The 23,470-nt window shown below is 38.2% G+C and overlaps 1 protein-coding gene across 4 annotated transcripts; it reads left to right on the forward strand.

The window, feature by feature from the left end:
• Positions 1–884: 884 nt before the first annotated feature.
• On the forward strand, positions 885–22,872 carry dnajc5ga (DnaJ (Hsp40) homolog, subfamily C, member 5 gamma a). Of its 4 annotated transcripts, none has more exons than XR_005608395.1 (8): positions 888–1,155; positions 11,220–11,347; positions 12,796–13,009; positions 14,243–14,399; positions 16,138–16,316; positions 17,165–17,208; positions 18,051–18,262; positions 18,355–22,872. XR_005608395.1 is itself a non-coding variant. In XM_031747125.2 (7 exons), the coding sequence occupies exons 2-5, from the start codon at positions 11,229–11,231 to the stop codon at positions 16,311–16,313; spliced, it is 666 nt and encodes a 221-aa protein (XP_031602985.1). In that variant the 5' UTR covers positions 888–1,155; positions 11,220–11,228; the 3' UTR covers positions 16,314–16,316; positions 17,165–17,208; positions 18,051–22,872. The 4 variants fall into 4 exon arrangements, 2 of the variants coding, with proteins under 2 accessions (XP_031602986.1, XP_031602985.1); XR_004199894.2 differs by having other exon boundaries at positions 18,051–18,192; XM_031747125.2 differs by having other exon boundaries at positions 18,051–22,872.
• Positions 22,873–23,470: the final 598 nt, after the last annotated feature.

A 23,470-nucleotide genomic window follows, 5' to 3' on the forward strand; every position in this document is an offset into this window, starting at 1 on the left:
CTTCCTCTGTAGGGTGGCTGGCATCTCCCTTAGAGAAAGGGTGAGGAGTTTGTCCAGGAGGGCCTCAGAGTAGAGTTGCTCCTCCAAGTTGAAAGGAGACAGTTGAGGTGGTTTGGACATTTGAAAAGGATGACTCCTGGCTGAGGTGTTCTGGGCATGTCCCACCGGGAGGAGGCCGAAGGGGCACGCCCAAGACATGCTGGAGAGATTACATCTCTCGGTTGGCCTGGGAATGCCTTGGTGTTCCCCTGGACAAGCTGGAGGAGGTGGCCCAGGAGACGGAGGTCTCAGCATCTCTGCTTAGGCTGCTACACAACCCTGCCCTGAATAAGCAGAAGTAGATGTATGTACGGATGGACTTCATTCAAAAGTAGTTTCAGCGTTTCAGCGTTTTAACATGAGATAAGATTAAATAACACCTAAATACACACATTAAAATTAAAGTTTGAAACAGAAAAACAACCAACCAATATAAAAATGATCTCATTTTATATCTAAAAGATTTTTTGTATAAAACCAGGAAGGATGAAATACTGTTGATATGCTGCTGTTGTTGATCAGTGGAGTCTGAGAGAATCAGGAAATTTTGCAACGTTTTTATAGTTTATTGCAGCATCATTTTCATCTTTATCACAATGTAATATCACTCATCAGATTTAAAATGCCTTCTCTGGATGATGACTTTCTAACATATAAAAGGGAAAATATGTTTTCCTGTAAGAAAAAAACTAAAAGGCATGTGCTTTTATTTAACTTTGGACACATTATAAATGCTTTGCTTCTGGAAACTAATCTAAAATGGGAAGCTTGATTAGAATCACATTTTAGCTCTTTGGCGCTTCACTACTAAGTATCTGATTGTCGCCCCCTGGTGTTTCGGCGGCTGAGTGCACCCATTTCATGTGTTACGGGATTAAATGGATGTGGAGCGTCTCTCCTACATCGGCTCTGGCAAAACCTTGAGAGCAACTTCTTCCTTCATTTCCTGGAAGGAGGAGCCACACACGAAGCAGCAACCCGCCGGCTACAGAGGGCTGCTAGCGGGCTAACGGCACCGTGATTCCGACCATTAATTGGGTGTTAAGAGCCTAACTCGGATGCCTCTATGATCCAGCTAACCTTACAGCGAGATATACAGAGTTCAGTTTGCACAAGGTAAGGCGTTCGGCGGCACTAAATTAGCTAGCGTGAGGTTAGCTAACCGTGGGTAGGTGTCGCGGTCACGTACACCAAACCCCATTCAAAAAGCTGTCAATTTAAGGTTCGCCCTAGTCTGTTAACCTCACCATGAAGCTCATCTTTATAACGAGTTAGCTTAGTCGGCAACGAGATATATTTCGATGCCAACTGATTGAAATTTTGGGAATTTGCTCTGCAGTTGAAATAAATCCTGTTTTTTTTTTTTTTGGGGGTTACTAAAAAAATGTGTAATCAAAATGAAATGGATTTATTTTGGCTCGTACTGATGTCTTAAAAGTCTAGTGGAAATTCTCCTAATTTTAAATGTGATTTTACCATTTAAATGTCCATTACTATAGATTGAGGCTGGTCTATCTGAATGTCCAGTGCACATTGGTTGCTGCCAGCTTGATGATTGATTAATGCATATTTTTAGTGCATTTATTAATGAAATTATTTTCTTTAAGTTAAATGTATTTAGTGGAAGAATGATGTCCATAGAAGCAAGGCTAGCTATTTGTCATCGCCACAGTGAGGACGACATGCTTATTTTTAGTTGATTAAGAAAGATGGAGACAAAATTAATGGCAGAATAAACCAAATAAAACAAGCTAGCACGGATTTATGAATGGCGGGGTGTAAAATAGAAAGTAGTTCCCCATGTGCTGGGAGATTAGCAAAAGGGATTAGAGCTGCACAAGGACAAACAGACGACAATCACGCGCCACTCCTTCCTTCATTACACCCTCATCTTTATCCTAACATGCCACAAAACCCATTTCTCTCAGGGGGCTGCCTGCTGTGGGCTTAAATTATGGTGGAGGTGTAATAGTATTTAGGTTATCTTGACTCAACACATACATGAAATACAACACATACATGAAAAATCAGAATCCGACAAAATTAAGCCCCTGATTTGCATTCAGGCTGTTTAGATTCAGGTTTGATCTAATGACCCAATTAGGAAAAAGACCATTTTCCTCTGCACTTAATCTCTCAAGAAGACCCTGCTTCTGCAGCCTACCTGTGAGACGGTTTGATAATTTCAGGTTTGACCTTCTGAAATGTGAGGATTTTCTGGTTTTCTCTGTTGCTGTAAAATAGAATAGGCTTGGTAAGACCGAGTAAATTGAAGATCTGGGTTAAAACCCTGCCCAGACTAGATCCCTGCTCATTTAAGATCTACATTGTGTACATATAGATTGTTGTGCCCTGCAACTCCTTACTTACATAATCTCTCACTAAGGGAATACTGATATTATTCTCTGTCTGGCTTCATCTCCTCAAATGTGAGGGTTATCTGGTTTTCTCCATTGTTGTAAACTAGATATTGGACGAGGCTTAGCTCTTGTCTCATTTATTAGTGTGGATGCTGATTAAGCATCCACAGTATTGAGATCCTAATCTTTATTATTATATTTCTCTTTGTAATATTAATATTCTCTATATTTGATTAGAAGGCTGTATTCTTCCTGCCCTTAACCTCTACAGGTTTGCTCAAAATATGTAAGTCAAGGCCCTGGATTAGACCCCTACTATTCTCTTTAGACTAAGAAGATTTGAGTTTGCATTTTGATGACAACAGCAAGATGACTGAGCTTTGACATATGAATGAGAGGAACATTACTTTTGTCATACATAGCAGAAGTAACATTAGATAATTTCACAAATTTAACAATAATCTCAATGATTGAGCTGCTAACTTAAACAATATACCATACATTGATCTTAAATACTCTGACGTGCACAGTAACGCTCGTGGTGGTGCTGGCTGTTGTTCTGTTTCTGTGAGCTGTACAGCTGTTCTTTTTTCCCCCATAGTAGAAGCTTGAAAGCATTCGACCATACATAAAGACAGCTGCATGTTTGTAGCAGCAGTTGATGTTCGAGGCTGAATTACCAACCAAGCAAATACCCAGATGCCTTAAAGGTTTACTGTATATCACTTAATTTAATTTGACATATTTTATCTACTTTAATAGCCATCATATGACCCTGATCTTAAAGGAGAAGCTCAGTTGTTCTAAAGCAGCTTTAGTTGTTGTTGTTTCTTTAGGTCAAGTAGGGAAAACCCAAAAACTTGAAAAAATGACAACAGTTATTTTAAGAATCAATGCCACTGTCAGATTTTTTTAAAAATAAATCCATAATCATTTTAAAAGGTTCATTATCATAATTCCCTTCTCTTCTCCACCCTATCCTGCACTCAGAAACCTAAAATGTTGAGCTTACAATCAGAAAAAACAGCGAAGAGTCTTTGCTCACTTTTTGAGTAATCAGCTTATTTTAGACTCAGAATACTGGTTGGTTTCTTGACTCTGTGCAGAACATGGATGTAGTCAGTTTGGCATCATCAGTCATGAATCTTGGGCTTTTTCACTATCTCTATCTTGGTGTTTTGAAATCGAGAGCAAGTGAAGAGTGAGGGGCAAATCTGACTGATCAAGGAGTAACGGCGTGTGATTGAGATGTTGTTGGACAGTGTGCGTATCCTGTATGTTCCTCTTTTCAAACTCTAATAATGGACATAATTGACAAAATTAGCTTGATTTTATTTCAGAATGACCTGAAGCTACTGATTAAACCCATTAATTTGTCAGGAGAGTGTTAGCTGATGTTGAAGAATGAGGAAGCCAAAGATGGTTTTCCTTAAGTATACAGAGAAATAGCGGTGTTGTCTGTCAGTTGGTCAGCTGGTTGGTTGCGAGAGGTTGACTTGGCAAAAACAGGGTCAGAAGTGATCAGACATGATATTTGGTACCTCCAAGTCCTTTACAATGACCTTAAACACACTTGGGGGCAGTAACTCTTTTGAATTTAGCTGATTTGTCAGTTGAATCGAAATGAAAGGCTCTGCAAATTTGAAAAGGGAAAAAAAACCTTTTCAAATTTGTTACAGACTTTAGGGTGAAGCATTTAGCATGCTTTTGGGGCCACAATCTCCTTCATCAGCGTCCCACAATAAGATGGTCAAAGTTCAAGTCGCAATATAATAAGATGCAGTAGGCCCCAGTGGTAGACATACTGCATATAAAAGTATGCACTTTTTAAGAGCAGCTTCAGTACTGCATACCAGGAGTGTAACTGTTTATATTCAGTATTGTGTAATAATGAACTCACTGTTACACTGAATTTCCAGCAGAGATCTGTTAAACTTTGTGGCAGGGTGACTGCTTCGATTACATAGTTATCATGTTGCACACCTTTAAAAGCCACAGTTATTTTCAACAACAAAGACGTCTATTTTAAGCCCAGCAGTGTTGCAGACTATCTTAAGAGCTGCTGTCCTCACTGATCGAGGACTTTTTAGGGAGTTTTTGCTTGCAGTTCTCACATGATTCTCTTCGCTTGTGGTTTTTGACAAACACTCCTTTCTTAAGGAATAGAAAAGCTTAGTTCAGCTGGAGCAAAGCAGAAGTCAAATGCCTTTATGGTCTTTACTAATAATAACTTTCAGAAAATGATAATTTAAGTACTCGTAAATATGGATCTGTTCCTTATCTGTGCTCAAAAATATCACCAGTAGAAATGTGCTTGTAAGTACCCTTAAAATTTAATTATGTCAATTATCAGTTATATCAGTGGAGATAAGTACTGTTAAATATTGATTTTTCATAGCCTGCCTCTATCTCTCTAAGTTGCTGTTCTAGGCGCTGGTACATTTGTCAGTATTATTATAAATATATATCTTATTAACTGCCTTTTGGCTTTTGGCAGAGCCTTCATCTTGTGTGGCGAGAGCTCCCAGTTTGTATTCAGGAGACAGACACCCTCTCTACTTTTATGACTAGGCTTAAAACTTTCCTTTTTGCTAAAGCATATAGTCAGGGCTAGATCAGGTGACCCTGAATCCTCCCTTAGTTACACTGCAATAGGTCTAGACTGCTGGTGGCTTCCCATGAACAACACAGAGTGTTTCTTTTTCACTCACTATGTGTTTATACACCACTCTGCATTTAATCATTAGTTATTATTAATCTCTGGCTCTCCTTCACAGCGGGTATTGGTCCCATTTCCCTCCCCTCACGCCCAAATGGTTGCGGCACATGGCTGGCCCTCCCTGAGCCTGGTTCTGCTGAAGGTTTCTTCCTTTTAAAAGGAAGTTTTTTCTTCCCATAGTCACTAAAGTGCTGGCTCAAAGGGGCTCATATGATTATTGGAGTTTTCTGTTTTCTTTGTATTATTGTAGGGTTTATTTATTGTGAATAAATAAATAAACCTCAATTGAATAGTCAGTCTAGCTCAGTTTGGATTATTGAAGTGGAAGCAGAGATTTTTGAGTGAGACAAGCAAATGTCAACATTCCAGGACTAGAATTTCTTAAAGCCACTTTAAAACTGAGAGAGACATTTACTTGTGCCATTTGTTTTTTTTGTTTGTTTGTTTTCTTGCTTTGCTTTGACAGTTTATAGCTAGTGGCAAAGAGAGGGCATTGTAAAAGTAAGCCATTAAATTACAGTTAACATTTATGTCCTTATGACTTTCACTTTTTGGTTATTTAGGATTCAACAAGTGTCAAGTTTGTGTCTCACATTCAAAAATGAAGGTGTGTAAAATATCTGAAAGTCCAGAATATTACACACACACACAGCAAACAAACAACAGCCCTTTCTTTTAATGTAAAGAAGCATATTCTGAAAGTGTGCACATTTATTAAACATTTCTTTTATAAAAATGATGAACAGCCTGTGGCATCTTAAGAAGAATAATTCATCTCCGTTTTTTCCCAATACGAAGAAAAGCTGTTGTAGCAGGGCTTCTTGGGCTTCAAGTCTAAGAAATGAATGTAAAATTGAAGGAAAAAGTACTGGAAGCTATCCGCACATTATCCCGTAACAAGCAGGATATTAAAAAATTGAATATTTATTTTAAGCTGTAGAATGAGTGCAGGAAATGAAAATTCTCTTAACATTCGATGGTTAATCTACAGTTGAAAACAAGTAAAATGTTATTTATATAGCACCTTTCAAGGATAAAATTACAAAGTGCTTCACAGAAGCTAAAACATAAAAACAAAAATCAACCAAAAGCAAGTTTAAAGAGATCAGTTTTTAGCTGTTTTTTTTAAAAGACATGACTGAGTCCACAGATCTCAAGCTCAATGGGAGAGCGTTCCAAAGTCTGGGGGCCACAGTTACAAAAGCTCTGTCACCTTTTGTTTTCAACCTCGTGTGCTGGACAACCAGCAAGTCCTGATCACATGACCTCAGGGACCTGCTGGGGATGTAAGGATGTAAAAGATCACTGATGTATGTTGGTGCTTGTCCATGCAGAGCCCTCTTTTTCTGTGATTTAGTGATTAATCTGTGACTGACTTTGTATATTATGCCGGGCTGTGGTTAAAGGCTGTGGTTACGATGGTTAAAGTGGCTTTATCGTAACCATTGAGTATGTCTGCATGTAATTCACTGAGATTTTTTTTTTCTCCCATACATTATTAATCACATTATTTAATTTTACAATTTTTATATGTTACAAGTACAAAAGAGCATCTTTTTAATTTCAGTTGTTTTATTGCTTATTTGCTTGATGTACTCATTTGTTAAAATGGCCTAGCGTTGACCACAGAAAGAGGCTTACTGTCACACTATAGCCATTTGTGAAAAACCTCTGTGTGCAACTGATGGTTAAAATAAAACATTTCAATTCATTCAGATTTTTTGTATTCAAAGTAGAAAAAAAAAATATTGAATGGTCGATTTGAACGTGGACACCAGTCCAATTCTAGGCACTATATGGTTGAAAATAACATTTGTTTTTGGAGGTTATTTAAACATATCATGATATAAATATCATGTATTGTGATATAACCTAAAAAAAAAAAAAGCGATATTAAGCCGTAGTTGGAATTCTGCTGCTTCACAGGACTGTCAACCTATCTTGTGTATTTACATCTATTTACATCTTCCCATATCAAAGATAGAGGCTCTGCAGCCCTGATTAGTGGCACATGGTGTTGTAGGTTAATATTATTTTACACGAGTAGATTAATCATCTAGTATTTCTGGTAAACAGCAAACAAGAGCAGCAAGGTTTGATCATCTAGTTGACTGTTCACGCTTATCTCTACCACAAACCTGCTCGTGTTTTTGGCTGAAAGTGTCTCATTTTGTCAGCTAGACCAGTGCAAAACTCATTCACTTTCTGTCCCTCCCCGATTGGCTTTATCTCTAATCTGACACTGTCTCAACGAAAAACTTCAATCAAATGATGGTTAAAATTTCATAAATATCTTCCCTTTAAAAGGCTCATTGTCTAATGCTTTGCAATGACTCCTTTGCATCTTTCTCTTTACTGCGTTTCCAGCTTTTGTACTCCTGTTGGTTCATTTTCATATTGTCGTTTCATATCAGTGAGCTCCATTTGCATACATGCTGGGCAGATTTCTAAAGTCTGCACCACAAAGACTGCAGTTGGCTAATTAACCTAATAGACCTGGCTGAGTGGGCCTCGATCGATTGCTTCGCTGTGAGCTGCAGTTTGATCAAAGCGTAGTACATTTCCTCAGAGCGGCTCGGTGATCACAAAGGATTATTTTAGGAGGAATATTGAAGGCTTGTCTGTATAAATGCTGCCCCTCCTGCCTGCATGCCTGCTCCTTGTTTTGTGCACCATGTTTGGAGATGTATTTACATCAGCTCTCTTGGCTCCAGCAGAAACGCCATCTGGGCCTGCAGAGCTTCCATCACAGAGGAAAAATTGTCCTTTTTGAACTCTTATTTGGAGGGTTTATTACAGTCAAAAGCCTTACTGGATTTTCTTTTTTTTTTTCCAGTCTCCAGTGTGCATTTTTAGCACAACCCAGTTATTATGTTATTGCTGCAGATATAAATACATCTGTATAATATTTTTGATATTATTATTCAAATAGATTTTTTTTTTTTTTTTTTTTTAAGATTAGATGCACTGTTGTCATTGTGCTTAGTACAGGTACACAGCCACTGAGCATCATTCTGACATAAGAGCTGGGATTGTCCAGATGAGTCATGGCACCGTGGATCGCTGTGATGATGGTGTCCTCTGTTGACCTGTCGGTGCAGTAGGCAAACTGATGGAGGTCCAAAGTGGTGGATATACAGAAAGTGGGAAAGAACACATAAACACTTACTTGTAAATGGAAAGTCGGACTGTAAGAAGAATTAACAAATGCTTTGTAATCAAAGGGTGATAAACAAACTTTGTTATGCAATATGTGAGAGTCCTCCAGCAGTACAGTCTGGCAGACAATATGGTGTTTGTCACGTGTGCTCATTATGACTCTTCTGCTTATCGACTGAGGAGTTCATTCTAAAATGTATCCTCCTGTACCGATTTATTTTATGCAGTGAAATATAAATTACTTCAATGCCATTTATTTTATTATTTTTTTTCTTTAATTGAATGTGTTATCAGTGTTATCCTGCAGAGACACTCCTACCAGAGCAAGGTAATTTCCTAAATCAGCCAGCTGTGAATCCACTGAGCTGAGAGAGCTTGAGTTTCACATTTATGAGCTGCAGTTTTTCCAAAAATATTCGTCATACAACCAGAGGTTTGGTTTTGTCTGTTCTGTGTTTATATGAACTCTAAAGTGACCTAAATCTGTAGATCTGACTGAATTAGGAACCAAGAGAATAAAATATGCTACCTTTAAGTACCATCTGTTAAAATTGCAAATCCACATAAGCAGTGTGAAGCCTGTTATTTTGTTTTCACAACATGGGGCTCTTAACTAATTTGATGAGAAGGCAATATCAACAAAGTTGTTTTCTCTCACTGGGTCTGAGCTAGAGGTTGAACTGGATTTGATCTTTTCCCCCTTATTAAATGGAAAACTAACATTAAACTGCAGATTTGATAAAAGAAGCAAAGGCTTTTCTTTGAAGGACACCCTTAGGATATGGATCTTATTTTAGCAACACAAGATGTTTTGCTTGCAGTTAAACATTTGCTTGCCATTAAATGGCACAAAATGAGGTTCAGGTTCAACACGTGAAGATATTCCAGGGTTCCTGTATATGTTAAAGGCAGAGAGTGTGTGTTTGCTTATCTGATATGCATTTCTGTTATGTCTGACCATTTTATTAGCTTTTGTTTTGTTTTTCAGACCAATGAATTAAGGGGCTGGACCAAAGCCCAGTATAACATAAATAAGGATTACTTTAATCTTTGATTCATGCAAAGCTACTCTAGTCCAGGAGTAAAACAAAAATAAGATATGGAGCAAGAAATAAGCATAGTAGATCCCGCTTAATTATAATAACTTCAAAAACATGTTTCAGTTTGCACAATTAAATGAGAGGAACTAGTTAATTCTTACAGACATTACTCAGAATGGTACATTATTGATAACGTTAATATCGGCGTTCATATATTAATGGGATGCACTTTGTAATGGTTAGATGACATAACAAAAGCCCCATTCACAAATCTGTAGTGTTAGCTGTGGTCTCTCTAATTAGTAACAGTTACATATTCATCTAAATTTAATCCTTTTGCAAATCTGCCTCATCTGTAATGAGTAGAATATAAATCCCAAAGGCAAAGTGTGGCAGATGGAAATATTAATCCTGTGTGAATACATCTCTTAGTTGTGTTTCATTTTTGTGTTAATTATTTACTGTCAAGGATTCAGGATGTAGAATTACAAGAGTTACAGTTAAATGCTTGTGACAGTCGATTGGTTTGTTGCACATATCTGTGGAGTTGTCTTGCTGGCCTCTGACCAGAACGTTGGCCCTGTCTGACATGGACTTGGACGGGTAATCTGTGAGATCAGCAAAATGTAATCTTCTTTAGTCAATGACCTGGGTGGCATTATTCGTGTGGCTCAGTATGACTCAATGCGAGTGTATTTGTGTACGCGTACAGTAATCGTAGTTCATCAGAAATCCATTTTGTATGGAGTAATTGTGAAACACTAACTCTCTGCTTCGAAATACTTCTGTGATTCATTGCCTCCATAAAGGAGGCTGCTCCTACTCTCTTCTCAGTGGCTTGCATACTCAGAGTTGCTAGTGTGATGTTATAGCCTTTTCTCTCGGCATTTTCACTGAAGGAGGCGGAGAGGACAAAAATAACTGCATTTGCCTTGAAGATGTGCACAACAAAAGCTGCCTTAAAAAGACAGGATTTGCCCAGAAGGTGCAATAGAACTAATTACTGTTAAGTTTAAGCTGATTGGTGAAGCTTGTTGCATAAAGTTGTGTTACAGCAACATCATCATTGGTGGTTAATGAAGGGAATGAAGCCTGTTTTTGGAGATGGCCATCGTGATGTGACACGTTGGCTTGTGAAGTCCAGCACTGAGCTTTTTGATATAGTGATCTTAGCTTATTGAAACCAGAAGACATGAGGACAGGCTGAGAAATGGGGAAACAACTGGTCAGTCGAAAGCAACTGAGACAAGCTAATGCTACACAGATCCTGTATAACATGCAACTGTACATCTGCAACTTGAGCAGTCACCGTTGCTTGTCATTAGAAAGCATACACGTTCCAGGCCCTTGCGTATTGGCTCCACTTTTTAGACCTGGAAGTTATGCCCCTATTTTAAATGCAGTCTTTAAATATGTGGCTCTTTAGCTGGTAAATGTTCCAGTATGTTCACCAGAGCTTGGCCAACTGCGTCAATTCGTCTTTTTGTTCTACATTGGGTTTTTAAAGCTGTTGTTTGTTCACTGTTAGAGAAAATTGTATTTTAAGTAAGCACTGTAGTGAACCGAAAAAATAAAGGTCAGACATAAACTTGAGGTACGCTGAACGACAGTAGAGAGGTTATGATTATGTTTTTTTTGTTTTTGTGTAGTAGCACTTTTCTTTTATTTTGTTCTTTTCTTTGGTATATTAAACAGCTGATTTATGTCTCCCTATTGTAGTGAAAAGTGAAAAACAGTATCTTTTTATTTACTTCTAACTCTGCCTTTATGAAACTACCTTCTGCACTACTTTGGTAATTAACACTGGCCTGAGTGTTTAGATTCTTTAAATAAATCATATTTGAATTCTGAGCTTTTTATGTATCATCATCTCCTAATGAGTTTGATCTCTTTTAATTACAGAGGTGAGCCATGGCTGAACCAAACTCCTCCCGCCCCCAAAGGAAGATGTCCACCTCTGGGGAGAGTGTGTACAAGGTGCTAGGTCTGGAGAAAGGAGCGTCTGCAGAGGAAATCAAGAAAGCGTACAGGTAATCTGGACTTTAGTTACTTTTTATTAATTTTTTTTTTTTTTTTTGCCCATATTCTTAATTTTGGACTGTTAGAGTGGCTTTGCATGAATCACAGATCACAGCTCCCAAGTTTCTTTGTCTGCAAACAGAAACAGAAGGCTTGAACAGCAGGTGGATTCTGTGCCTGAGATCATCTTTTTATACTCAGTTTAAACGTGCCATTCTTGATCGTATGAGTAGTGGCCATTTGTGCGCTTCAGTCTCATTCTGGCTCGTTGTACACATGCACAGTGCTGCCAAGCTGAAGACGGAAGTGTACAAGTGGGGCAGTCTTTATTATGATTTCTATGATATATCATTACAGGAGCTCAGAGGGCTCAAAACAAGATGCTGTAGCAGTTGGAAAAGATGAAGCCTTTGAAAAGATCCCTCCCGTTTTAATTTCTTCTGTTCCTGTTCCAGTGCTAAAGCAATCCCCACCAAAGTTGTCACACCTGTTTCTTTTGTTTGCAGCAAATCCAGCAATCCTCAAGCGCATCGGTTGGCACATCATACAGGTCCAGGAGTAGAAAAATATAGTTTAAATCTGAATATTGGTGATGGTCATGTTTAATATGAGCCACAAGAATAAACATAATAGGTTCACTTTAAGTCGTTTCAGTGGTTTTCTTCTCCAGAACAGACTGGGAAACTACTCTGTTCACATGTGTGTATTTGTGTCCCTGATAGTGTTTACTCACATAAGCTGCCAGATGACTCAAATGCTGCTCAGAAACATTTCTTTACAAGTTGTCTGTTAATTCTGTTTGTAAAAGTGCAGACGACTGACATGAAAGCATTTCAGATGATGTCTGTAATGCATTTACTTGGGATTCTTTGGACACTTCAGATTCTTATAATTCAGGAAAAAAATAGGGAAAGTGCAAATTGATTAGCTGCCTAAAATCACAGTTAAAGCTTTAATTTTACTTTCATGGAACAAACAAATAATACTGCTGCTTGTTTACTTTAATGTAGTTTCATGTGTGGGATAGACTTGTGACATTATAGAGTTTTTATTTATTCATTTATTTTGTAACAGTTTGAAAGTTTCCAGAACCCATGACATTTTCACTAAGGTATTCAATGTTATATTTACGGCTACAACTGTCGGATATTATGATTATTTCCATGGTCAGTTGATCACCGGTGCAGGCTACTTTCATCAGTTTTAGATAGGAGTAGAGTATACAGTCTACAATATAATGTGAAAAAGATTAAGCCAGTCATTAGAGTTGAAAGTGGTGGAAGATAATATGGTTGTAATTTTATGTGTATGTAATTTTAAACCATGCCATCCTGGGCTTGAGCCTGTGATGGAACCATATGATATTTCTTTCTCACTCACACTTGCAGCAGATTCTTTCTGGCACAGTTGGAGCAGACGATCAATAATTTTGTTTATCTTTTCGTTTCTCTCCTGACAGAAAACTAGCACTGAAGTACCACCCGGACAAGAACCCAGACAACCCGGAGGCAGCGGAGAAGTTTAAGGAGATCAACAACGCGAACTCAATTTTAAATGATGAGAACAAGAGGAAGATTTACGACGAATATGGCTCCATGGGCCTTTATGTGTCCGAACAGTTTGGAGAGGAGAGCGTCAAATACTACTTTCTCATGTCCAAATGGTGGTTTAAGGTTGGTGTGTTTGTGTTTTTGTGTGCAGTCTCTGACTTCTAAACTGTTTTCAAACATTCTCGATATTATCCTAAAGAGCTTTGTCTCAGAGTACAAAGGTCCTTAACCTGACAGCCCACTGATACATAGGCTTAATGTCCAATTAAGCCTAGGTGAAAATAAAGAAATATATGTCCTGACTTATACGTGCTCTCCTAAGGCAGCACACATCTGTAGTTGGCTACTTCCTGTGAAATATGCAGACCTGATTCTCCCAGCATTGTCCCAACAACCCAGCCGTGTGTGAAAGTGGCTCAGCTGGATTTACTAAATATATTTGACCATTTTGGGACTAAATGGTTTATGCCTTTATTTGGTAATGTGCAGTGTACTTCAAAAGATGAGTAAATGTGTACTTAGTGCTGCACATTGTAACAGCAACACATTGTAAATGCAGTTCAAGGTCTGTGTATTAGAAGTCTGGTAGAATAAACTGACCTGCTGTTGGTGCTAAACAGGATTATTTTTGATTTTATAATAATCTGTAACCGTTAACTGAGCTAATAGGTTTGTTTTTTTTTTTTTTTTAGAACAAAGTAGTGTTCAGTTTTATAAAGGAGTTGCACACATGCACCTCGTGCTTTACCAGGCTGATTCCTGATTGGTGGCACATTTTTTTTCTTTCTTTCTTTTTTCTTTAATCATGGCTACAGATTATAGTAGGCTAGATCAATCTTTGTAGTGTGAGTACAATGTGAAACGTGACCTGATGTTTTCTTGCCATGTGAGCTGTCGCCCTCTGCGTCTGCAGAAATGCACCTTTTCCATCTGCGCCTCATAGTCAGTGTTTTTAGGGATGGATAACAGTACAGTGAGTGCAAACATAACTGCAGTGAATGCTGGCTTTGTGAGGCTTGTAATGTGGTTTTACAGTCCCTGCGCTCAAAAGATTTTCTGTGCCTCTAAAATCCATTTAAGGAAATTACAAAGTTAAACATTTTGGGGAGTGTTTTTCTTTCTTTCTTTCTGTCTTTCTTTCTTTCCTTATGTGATTGTCTTAGATGAATTATGATTGTTACACATTCATGAGTCCTGAATATGGTGACAGCAGCTCTGACTGTGCAAAATGACATCTGTAATCTGTTTATGAAGGATTGGATGAAATCCTCACTGTTTGCTGTCAATAATTTGTTGGAGATTAAGATTAAAGTTCTTTTAGATCCTAAAAATCTGTTTGCATGTTAATCCCTGTAGGGTCTGGTGCTGTGCTGTACATTATTCACTTGCTGCTGCTGTTGCTGCTGCTGCTGCTTCTGCTGCGGGAAGTGCAAACCTCCAGATGACGATGAAAACTACCAGTACGTCAACCCCGAAGACCTGGAGGCCCAGATCAAAGCAGATCAGGACGGAGGTAAGAAAAATCATAATCCAAGGTTATTTAACATTGTTACTGGTAACTTTGGAAACAAGGACAAGTTTTTAATTACAATTCAGTTGAAACCCAAATAAGATAATTAAAAAGTGATGGATTTGGTTGACATCGCAGGGCCACTGGATTAGACTGTGAAGTCTTTTTCACAAGGGCAAGCACTCACCAACCACACCCCCACAGGTCACAGCCTCCACTGTGTGAGGTCTGTGGGCGTAGTTATGGGAGCAGTATTTAAAAAAAACTAGCATGCCTCAGGAGGCAGCCACAAAGGGAATGGGGAAAGTTATTGAGGGCTGACGGGTGACAACAAACTGATGCTGTCAGCCGCTGCCAAAAGCAGACCAAGCAAGACAAATGAGCGTGCGCTGGTGGGCTTTTACTTCCTCTGGTGTGATTATTTGTTGGCTACAATCTCTTTTTCCATCATGTCGGCTCAAGCTGAACTAAATAATGTGAGCTTGGGATGAAATGTATAAATATTTTTCAGTTTTAATGGTTCAGATTTGTTGCACCATGAAAATTCGAGCACACTTGCTCTTCATCAGGTGTGACTTTTATTTATTTTCTCATCAGATGTGTGCTAAATTGTAATTTTTGAATTGTGATCAAGTCTGAATTGGTATTTGGCATCCAATAGCTAAAACAAAAAAAAGGTCATGATTTTTTTTTTTTTTTTTTTAACTTGCTTCATAGAGGCAAAAAATGTCGCCACCACTTATTAAATGTCAACCACTTTGATAAAGTCATCCAGTAAATGTTCTCGGGTAGAATATGAGCCTGAGGCTGTGTACATGTGATGTGTAAAATGGAATCAGTGCTTGCACAAATTTATTCTACATAGAATCAGTAGAACTGTGTGACATGTGCGTTTCAGAAACTATTCAGAAGTGTTAATAAATGGAGTGAGACCCAGTGTGCTGAGACCAATAGTGCTGACAGCTCAAGCTTTGATTAGACTCCAGACAGCTGGAGACACTTGAGTAGTCATTGCTGTTATATTTCTTTGAAGTCTGCTTGAAATTTGCCATCTGGGGCGCGTACACAGTTGGTGCATTGTAATTTAAAGTCCTGTGGGGTCACAAGAAATTGGCCAGCATACAGACATCCACACTGACCCTAGCGCGCTCACAGATGCAGAAAGTATAATCAAGGCCTCAGAAACGAAGGGAAAAAGGCATTTAATCACATTAAGTGATGTGGCAATGCCAATTTGTAGAGCTCTTTAAAAAGAAATACTGTAAAGTCTGCAGATATTTCTGTTGGATGTGGCTGTAGAGCACAAGAAGCTACAAACGCCTCTCCTCTGCCTCTGGCTCGTTTCAATAAAACTGTTAAACTGTTTCTTCATGATGTAGCTCTTTTCTTTCAGCAGGGCTGCTGAAGTGGGGACTTTTTCTGTGTGTACACATTTTACAGAACGACCTGTGTCTTAAAATCTGAACGTGTGGTAAAGCTTCAAAGCATAACGGATGCATAAACTGTAACATGCTCAGGTGTTTGTTTATTTCTTTATTTATTGCTTTTAAATTGAGCTTTTCTTTAAAAAAAATATTTTACTTCTTGCTTTCTAGTGTTTAAACACTTCTAGTGTTTAAACACTAACTTTAATAAATAAATACAACAATCAAACTCAGCCCTGAGGTCTCTGTTGCATCATCAGTGGATTAAACATGCTCTTACGCTTCAGGATTCGTGTTTTCATGCTCCAATCCAACAGGTAACACAGTAATCATAGGCCAGCCTACATCCAATCTGGGTCCAGAAACCCCAGAAGGACAGAGCATGCCCATCCCCCTGCCTATGCCAATGCCGCCACCTGAGCCCCAGTCGCCAACTTCAGTCAACCCAGTAGTGGAAGATAGACCTGGGGAGAGCGTAACAGATTTAAAATGACTTGTAAGACCCACATCTAGTGTTTCTGTCACGTTGTCATGCATCCATGCTGTCACGTAAACAAAGCTGTCTTGGCCCATCCTCACCCATCTTCACGCTCCGTGTTGCATGTCCGCTGCCTGCCTGGCAGCATGCAGCTTCTGCTTATTCACTCATCCGTAAAAAATCTGCTCCTGCTGTCCACTTACCATCGTCATGCACCTTTACTGCATCAGTCACTGTGTTGTTCTAGTCGTCTTGCACCTGCATGTCTCTTATTAATATTGGTCTGTTCTCTGCTCCTTACCCGTGTCACATTAGGTGCTGTCATAACGTGAGCATGGTAATGTCGTGTTCGTGGCACTTTGTACAATATTGTTGTGTGCTCATTGTTTCTGTTTGTTGTCAGATGATACGATTATGGGATATTGTTAGCATTTGTCCTGTGAAAAGGGAGGTCCAAATTAAGTTATTCAGATGGGATATGGAGTGTTATATCACATTCACCGAAATGTGAAAGTTAACTTTGCACAACATCACATTTGTAAGATGGGGAAAAACAAACTGATGACCCTTTTTCCCCTCTTGTAATAGCTTTGTTCCCTTTGGCTAATTTATAGCTTGCTGTTTAAAACTTAAAACATAAAACTAGTTATATATTTTTGAAGTAATTTCCAGGTCTATTGTATGATAAGAAAGTTTTTAAAGGTAAGTTCCCCTAAAAACTACAGATAAAATAAGAGATTTGCTTTTTCTTAGAATAAGATGAGGCCTTACAGTAGGGCAGACGAGTTATACCTTATTTATTTCATGGTCCGTATGTCAATGTTTGGCTTTCTTTTGAAAGTGTGGACGTTTGTCTTCTCCCACAGGAAAGTGATGTTGTGGACAAGCCTCAACTAGCAAAAGCAGGAAGGTAAGATACAAAGGATGATAATTTAAAAGTGAATCTTGGAATATAAACAGTTGGTTTGAACATACTGAGAAAGTGGTCTGTGTGGTTGGGCTTTGTGTGGTTCTAACTTATGGTTGGGTTGCACAGACAAACAGCTTATTTTGTTCATTTCTCAGGGTCATTTTGACTCAGCTAGTCACAGTCATTAAATATTAACTTTTAATTCCTTGATTTATAGTACAGTGTTAAATCTACAGTGTGGGCTATAGGCCTGCTAATGTAGATTGATACTAGTTTTCTCTTGCTTGTGAAGTCTTTTTTTTTTTCCCCCCCTCAGTAAGATATTTAAAATATTTATTGGCTCCAATTCCAACATAAACATCTCAGTTTCACATGTGTTGGCAGAGCAGTGCAGACACACCAACGCAAGTATTAAATCAAATGTCCGTCACAACGAGGATACCAATACTACAAATTAATTTAAATTGTGTAGAGTTAGGATAGCACTTTTGGATTAGGTGCAAGATAGCGTAGCAGTGCATTATTTGCAAAGCCAAAGGGTATTTAGTTTTAGGTTGTTAGATAAGGTGTTGATATGTGTGTCCCTCTGCCCTACATACAGAGTGGAGCAGTCAGCAGCTACCAGGGGATTAAAAAAAACAAACATGAAAAGCTTATTCTAAACAACCTCATAGTTGGATTTTCACTTACTTGTCTCTGCAGCAGCATGCGCTAAGGTTGGATATACAGTTGCCAAGACTGGAAGAAAAGACAGAAGCTTCTTGAAGTGTCATTAACATTGTAATTAACCCGATATAGCTGTTTTTAATCTGATTTTGACTTCCTCTTTCCTCCGCCTTCAGCCTTCTACGCCCCTCTTATGACCCAGCCACATCTGACTGCTGCCAGCGACCCAGAGAGAAACCAGCCCGCAGTCACCAGCCAACCCACAGTTCAGTCCTGATCCACCCAGACCTACCCGAGCCACCAAACAAACCCTGCAAGGTGGGCACTGAAACGCTCCCGGCTCCCTTCATGGAACTTAAAATACGGAGGAGTATTCACGCAGATTAATGTACTAGATGCTACAATCGTCATGGAGGATAATTTTAGGCCAGCTATTAAGGCCACAAGCCATCCTCTAACAAGTCTCCTCTCTTCTTCCAGCTTTACACATGTCCAGCCTGGGCTGGATGTGACCTTGATAGCAGTCCAGTTATCCAGGGCTAGGCTTAAAGTCCATCTCTTCTGGTCATTCCATTCTAACCAGTAAAGGTCTGACACTGGCCAGGAAAATTGCAAAAATGGGAACATGAGCACCAAAAAAAAATAAATAAAAAAAAAAAAAGTCACAGAGAGGTGGCTTTGGTTGTTTACCTGCTATCCAAACCGGGACTGGAACTTATTCCCTTGTTTTTTCCTGTCACAATCTTAACCACCTCCCTTCATGTTGGACTCCATTGGTCACCAGCAGGAGCACTTATTTTCTGTTTTCCCTCGTTAACCTGCCTAGGAGTTGCCCCCTGAAGAAACCCATACAGGTTGGTGGTGAATTCATTGCCACTCTTTGTGTGTTCATATCAGTGGCAAGACGAGAACTACGCATTTCTTCTTCTTCGTGAACAATCGCATTTAGTTAAATGTTGCATTGTCGTCCTCTAATGTCTCAAACTAGTCCCATTGATGGTTGTGTAAAAAAAGAAAATTAAAATAACCTTCAGAGGGGGCAGGAAGTCTAACAGATGCTTCACCGTGTAAAAAGTTTTCAATCAGGACACTGTTACATTTCATTGCTTTAACGATAAATGTCTGAGCCTAATCTTTGAGCTTCGATCAGGAGTGGACTTGACGCTTCCACCCCGGCGTGCATGCAACTTGTAGGGCTGCATGCCTCTTCTTGTACAGCACTGGAACTCACCTCAAACGACAAACATGGGACAACTGCTGAGCTTGCAGACATGCAAACTGTAAACGAACACGAGCCCTTATGACATCATGTGCCACCCTCAGCGGAAAAAAAAAAGTACACCCCCCCAATAATAATCTGCCGACTGAAGTGGACAATGACAGATGCCATAGTCTTTTAACTAGAAAGAACTTACAATTATGTTTCTGTTAGATTTACTTTTTTTTTTATATATATATATATGTATTGCGCTCTTTCTTGTGTTGCAGTCAGATTATTCGGTAGACCAAAGCTGGCAGCTTCATGTAGCCCAGGCCGATAGTTTCTAGAAATGCCATTTGCTCTGTAAGCCACGGTTCAGATTGTCAAATCTGTGTGTATATTATGCATTTCAGTCTATGCACCGTGTCAGACGGGTCTGTTGCCATTTTTCTTTTTTTATTGTACCTCTTACATTCAGAACTGCAGAAACCCTTAAAGTTACTTGATGATCAATGAACTCAGGTCCAGATTCACTAAGACTGCATTGCAGGGCTATCTCCTGATTTAATTGCACCACTATTACTTTCTATTTGGGGATGCTTTGGAAATTTATTTGCAGCCTTTAAAAAGAGTAATGAGCAAGCAATCAACCATCTTTACTGCAAATTTCAGGTACTCGCCCTTTAACTGCAGGACTCATCCATTCGTTCCTGCTTTCTTACTGATCTGTTCTGAGTTTCTGGGAAGGAAAGTCCTCCTTTATATACTAACCTGACCCTGGCAGTGCTGTGCCTTCAAGAATAATTGCAGCAGTGACTAAAAATACAAGCCCAGAATGCATTCACTGTTGTCTATGTTATTTTGCAGAATCACCCAGGAATACTTTGTCTAAAGTAATTCAATGCATGAGCACGATTGATTAAATCTAACCTGAAGCATTCACCTCCTCTTCATCTTAGCTCAGTGTGCACACTTGGCATCGCTCTTCCTTCATGCTTTAGTGAATCTGGATCAGTGTTTGTGTTGAGACACCTTGAATTGCACAATAAATACAGACACTACGGAGATTTTTGGCTTCATCAGTTTTATACATCTTATTTGAGTCAAATGCACATTTTTCCTTTGTATTGTTTTTGGTTTCATGGTTGGTTTTTTTTTCCTCTTTTAGATTTTAGTCACATTTTCATCCATCCTTTAATTACAGATGGTTATTCAGTGTGTCTGCACCTTTAAAGCTGCAGCTAACATTTATTTATTGCTTTTTGCTTGCGTTTAATGTGAGAAAATGGTAAGAAATATCTAACACTAGTTTCCATTATAGATTATTTCATCCAAAATCTGGAGGCAAAGAAAAGCAGAAAATGAACATTCTTTAAGAAGCCACAGTTGGCAAATTGTTTCAGCTCTTAATCGGGGATCCCAGAAACTTATTGTTGAGTCACTGCTATCGTTGACATGCTAATGTTGGTGTTGTCCAGCTCAAAATGTCAGTGGATCAGCTCATGACAAAGCTAATTGCTTTTAGATGGCAAATTATTTAATTGCTTTCCCTACGGGTGATTTGATAGATTTAATGCCATCTAAGGCTGAGACGTGAGGATTACTGATGATGTAATGTGATTTTGGTGAGAGTTTGAGCTGCCAGCATTTTCCATGAATCATCCACTTTGCACTGATTTATTGACTTGTCTGAAACTGATTTTCTTCCTTGACTCAAAAGCTGTAATGGAAGGCAGATGAAGCCCAATAAATAAGCAATTTACTTCAACAAAAAGCTCAAAAATACAATGGGTTGCGTCATAAGTGTACTCAGAACACATCATGTTAAGCATTATTCTGCTACATCTCCATGGAGATGGATGAATAGATGGCTTTGGGCTTTGAAGACGGCTTTGGGCGTCTTCTGAAATGACAAAGAAACCTTTTTTTTTTCTTTTTTTTTTTAAAGAAGTAGTTCAACATTTTGGGAAATCTGTTTCATAAATGTATTTGCTTCAATGCTTTTTGCCAACAGACTGTAAATAAAAGATGGGCGTCGCCACCTCAGTGTCAACCTTTGGGTTAATGAAGGCTTAAGCCGAGGGGTTTATCTGTTTTTGCCATTTTTATGATTTGAAACTGTGCATGATGAATGAGGGGTGGGTCTGACTAAAAAACCAAGGACATTGCACAATCATAGGTTAGCTACTTGTCAATTACAAAGTAAAACAGCTTCTGTTTTGTTAATGAGGTCACCACTTACAAACTGGACCCATAATTAATGTGTGGAACTAGCGATCGAGGCCACATGTGTTTAATCTGTAAACTCTCACAGATTAAAAGAGCGTAGAGCCATTTCCTTTAGACGTCTATACAGTTGTGAAACCAGAGTTGCTGCCCCCTGTTGGCCACTAAATGAATGACGTGTTAAGGCCCTTCACTGGCTTAATTTTGTTAGTGTTTTAAAATGGTATTGATGAAACAGTAAATGCACATTTCCCAAAATGTTCAACTCTTCCTTTAGTAGTGCATATTTTAAAATGGAGATGTAAAAATTTGAAATTGTGAGTCGAAACAGAATTTAAATTCGCATACCAATATTATTTTTCTGTAAGTTTATTTTGTTTTTATTTATTTTCCCCTCTCTACAAAAGAAAGGAAAAAGAAGATAAAGCAAAAAAAATCCCACTAACCTCATTTAAGGTCTTTTTTTTTTTTTTTTTTTTTTTTTTTTTTTTAGCAATGACTCCTATATGTCCTCTTATTTTTTTGATGTTACTAATACTTGGCTTTTTTACTGCTTAGTCTCTAATTTAAATAAAAAAAATGATATTTTGCTTCCATGTTATTTTTAGATTGTTTTAACGTTTTCAAACCTCAAACATTGTTTACTGACATCACGTGGAAGCTGTTCAGTTGTTGTCATGTGGAGCGTTATAGTCCTGTGTAGAATACTAATGCAATTTGTTGTTGTGTTTTTTTTGTTTAGTTTTTTAACATAAATTTTGCTCTAAAGGTTTTATATCTCTGTGCTGGCCAAAACTATAGTCACATCTAAATTCGGCTTCTAAAACTCTTCTGTATTACTCGGTGTGTTATAATAAATGAATGCAGAGCTACGTGTACGACCATATTGTGAAAAAACAAACCAGCTTTGATAAATTTTTACCAGTCACTTCATATCTGCTCTCTTTATTTACATATCAGCTTGTTTCTGAGGGAAACCGTCTGCAGACTTGAAGGTCATTTGATTTCATGTCATAGTCGTTTTTAATCCATAATAATATCCAAAAGTGAAACAGAGCACTTCATTTTTATTTAACGCTACATCATTAGAGTTTAAACATGGTGATGGAGCACTCAGTCATACTGTTTCGTTTTTTGGTTGTTTTTTTTAAGTGTTATAAGCAACACCATAAAACAGCAAAATGGTTTTTTTTTTGTTTTGTTTTTTAAATTCTTACTATTAGGCGACATCTTTTATGAAAGGATTTAACAGAATTGCTTACTTGGATGTTTGACGCTAACATGTCAGCATGCACTGTTTGGTAATACAACCACTGGCATATGCTAAAAACAATTAGCGCTGAGCTAATTTCTTTTTGTGGATAAGCTGAGTGGTTGGAAAAAAAAAATGTTGCATTCATCTTTATTAAGAAGAAGAAATGTAAAAGAAAGTCAACAAATATAGAAGAATTGGAGAAAGACATTTTTGGATGAAACTGGGGATTGATAAATAGGAGAGCTGACTGTTGTGGTTCCCTGTGGACGAACATGTAAAACTTATAGAAACCAAATAAAACAACAGGATTTTATAACTTCTAGTGTGTAACTTTGTCTTATGTTTGCGCTTGTTTAGGAAATTATGTCAAGGGTTACACTTTTAGTTTTTTAGCACCACTTAAGAAAATAAGATGCATAAAGCTACTTTCAGTTTGCTCCCTGGCCACAAGGGGTCGCCACAGAGGCTCGCTTCATGATCTGTGTTAAGTTATATTGGCTTTTTGTTGTTGTTGTGGTGGTGTTTGTATTTTTTTTTGTTTTGTTTTTTTTGTTTTGTTTTTTTCAGGCTCTTCCCAATGCAGTAAATTTAAAATAATACTGCAAAAAATGGTGATAATTGAAAATACAGAAAAAAGAAGTAATTGAACCATTAGTGAATAATAAAGAGTAATTCATTGTCATCAGAGCCATCAATATGAAACAACTGCAAACAGTACCAAGAGAAAAACATGTGTGGTGGTGCTGGTGTTGACAACCATGATCACATTAATAAACACTAAAGCAAAGCTTATATGACAAATGAATGAGCCCAGTTGCATTTGGTGTTCTTAAGGGTGCAGGATGGGTTTTCTTTTTAATTAATTAATTTTTTTTAATAAATAAAAAGTTTGTTGACAGGAAGGTAATCACAGA

This window comes from Oreochromis aureus, linkage group 15, assembly GCF_013358895.1.
Source record: "Oreochromis aureus strain Israel breed Guangdong linkage group 15, ZZ_aureus, whole genome shotgun sequence".
Classification (NCBI taxonomy): Eukaryota; Metazoa; Chordata; class Actinopteri; order Cichliformes; family Cichlidae; genus Oreochromis; species Oreochromis aureus.

Bases quoted from the DNA above. Each gene is read 5' to 3' on its own strand.
- dnajc5ga (XM_031747125.2), top strand. From the start codon at position 11,229: ATGGCTGAACCAAACTCCTCCCGCCCCCAAAGGAAGATGTCCACCTCT. The intron at 11,348-12,795 runs GTAATCTGGACT...CTCTCCTGACAG, and splicing joins GAAATCAAGAAAGCGTACAG to AAAACTAGCACTGAAGTACC. The intron at 14,400-16,137 runs GTAAGAAAAATC...CCAATCCAACAG, and splicing joins CAAAGCAGATCAGGACGGAG to GTAACACAGTAATCATAGGC.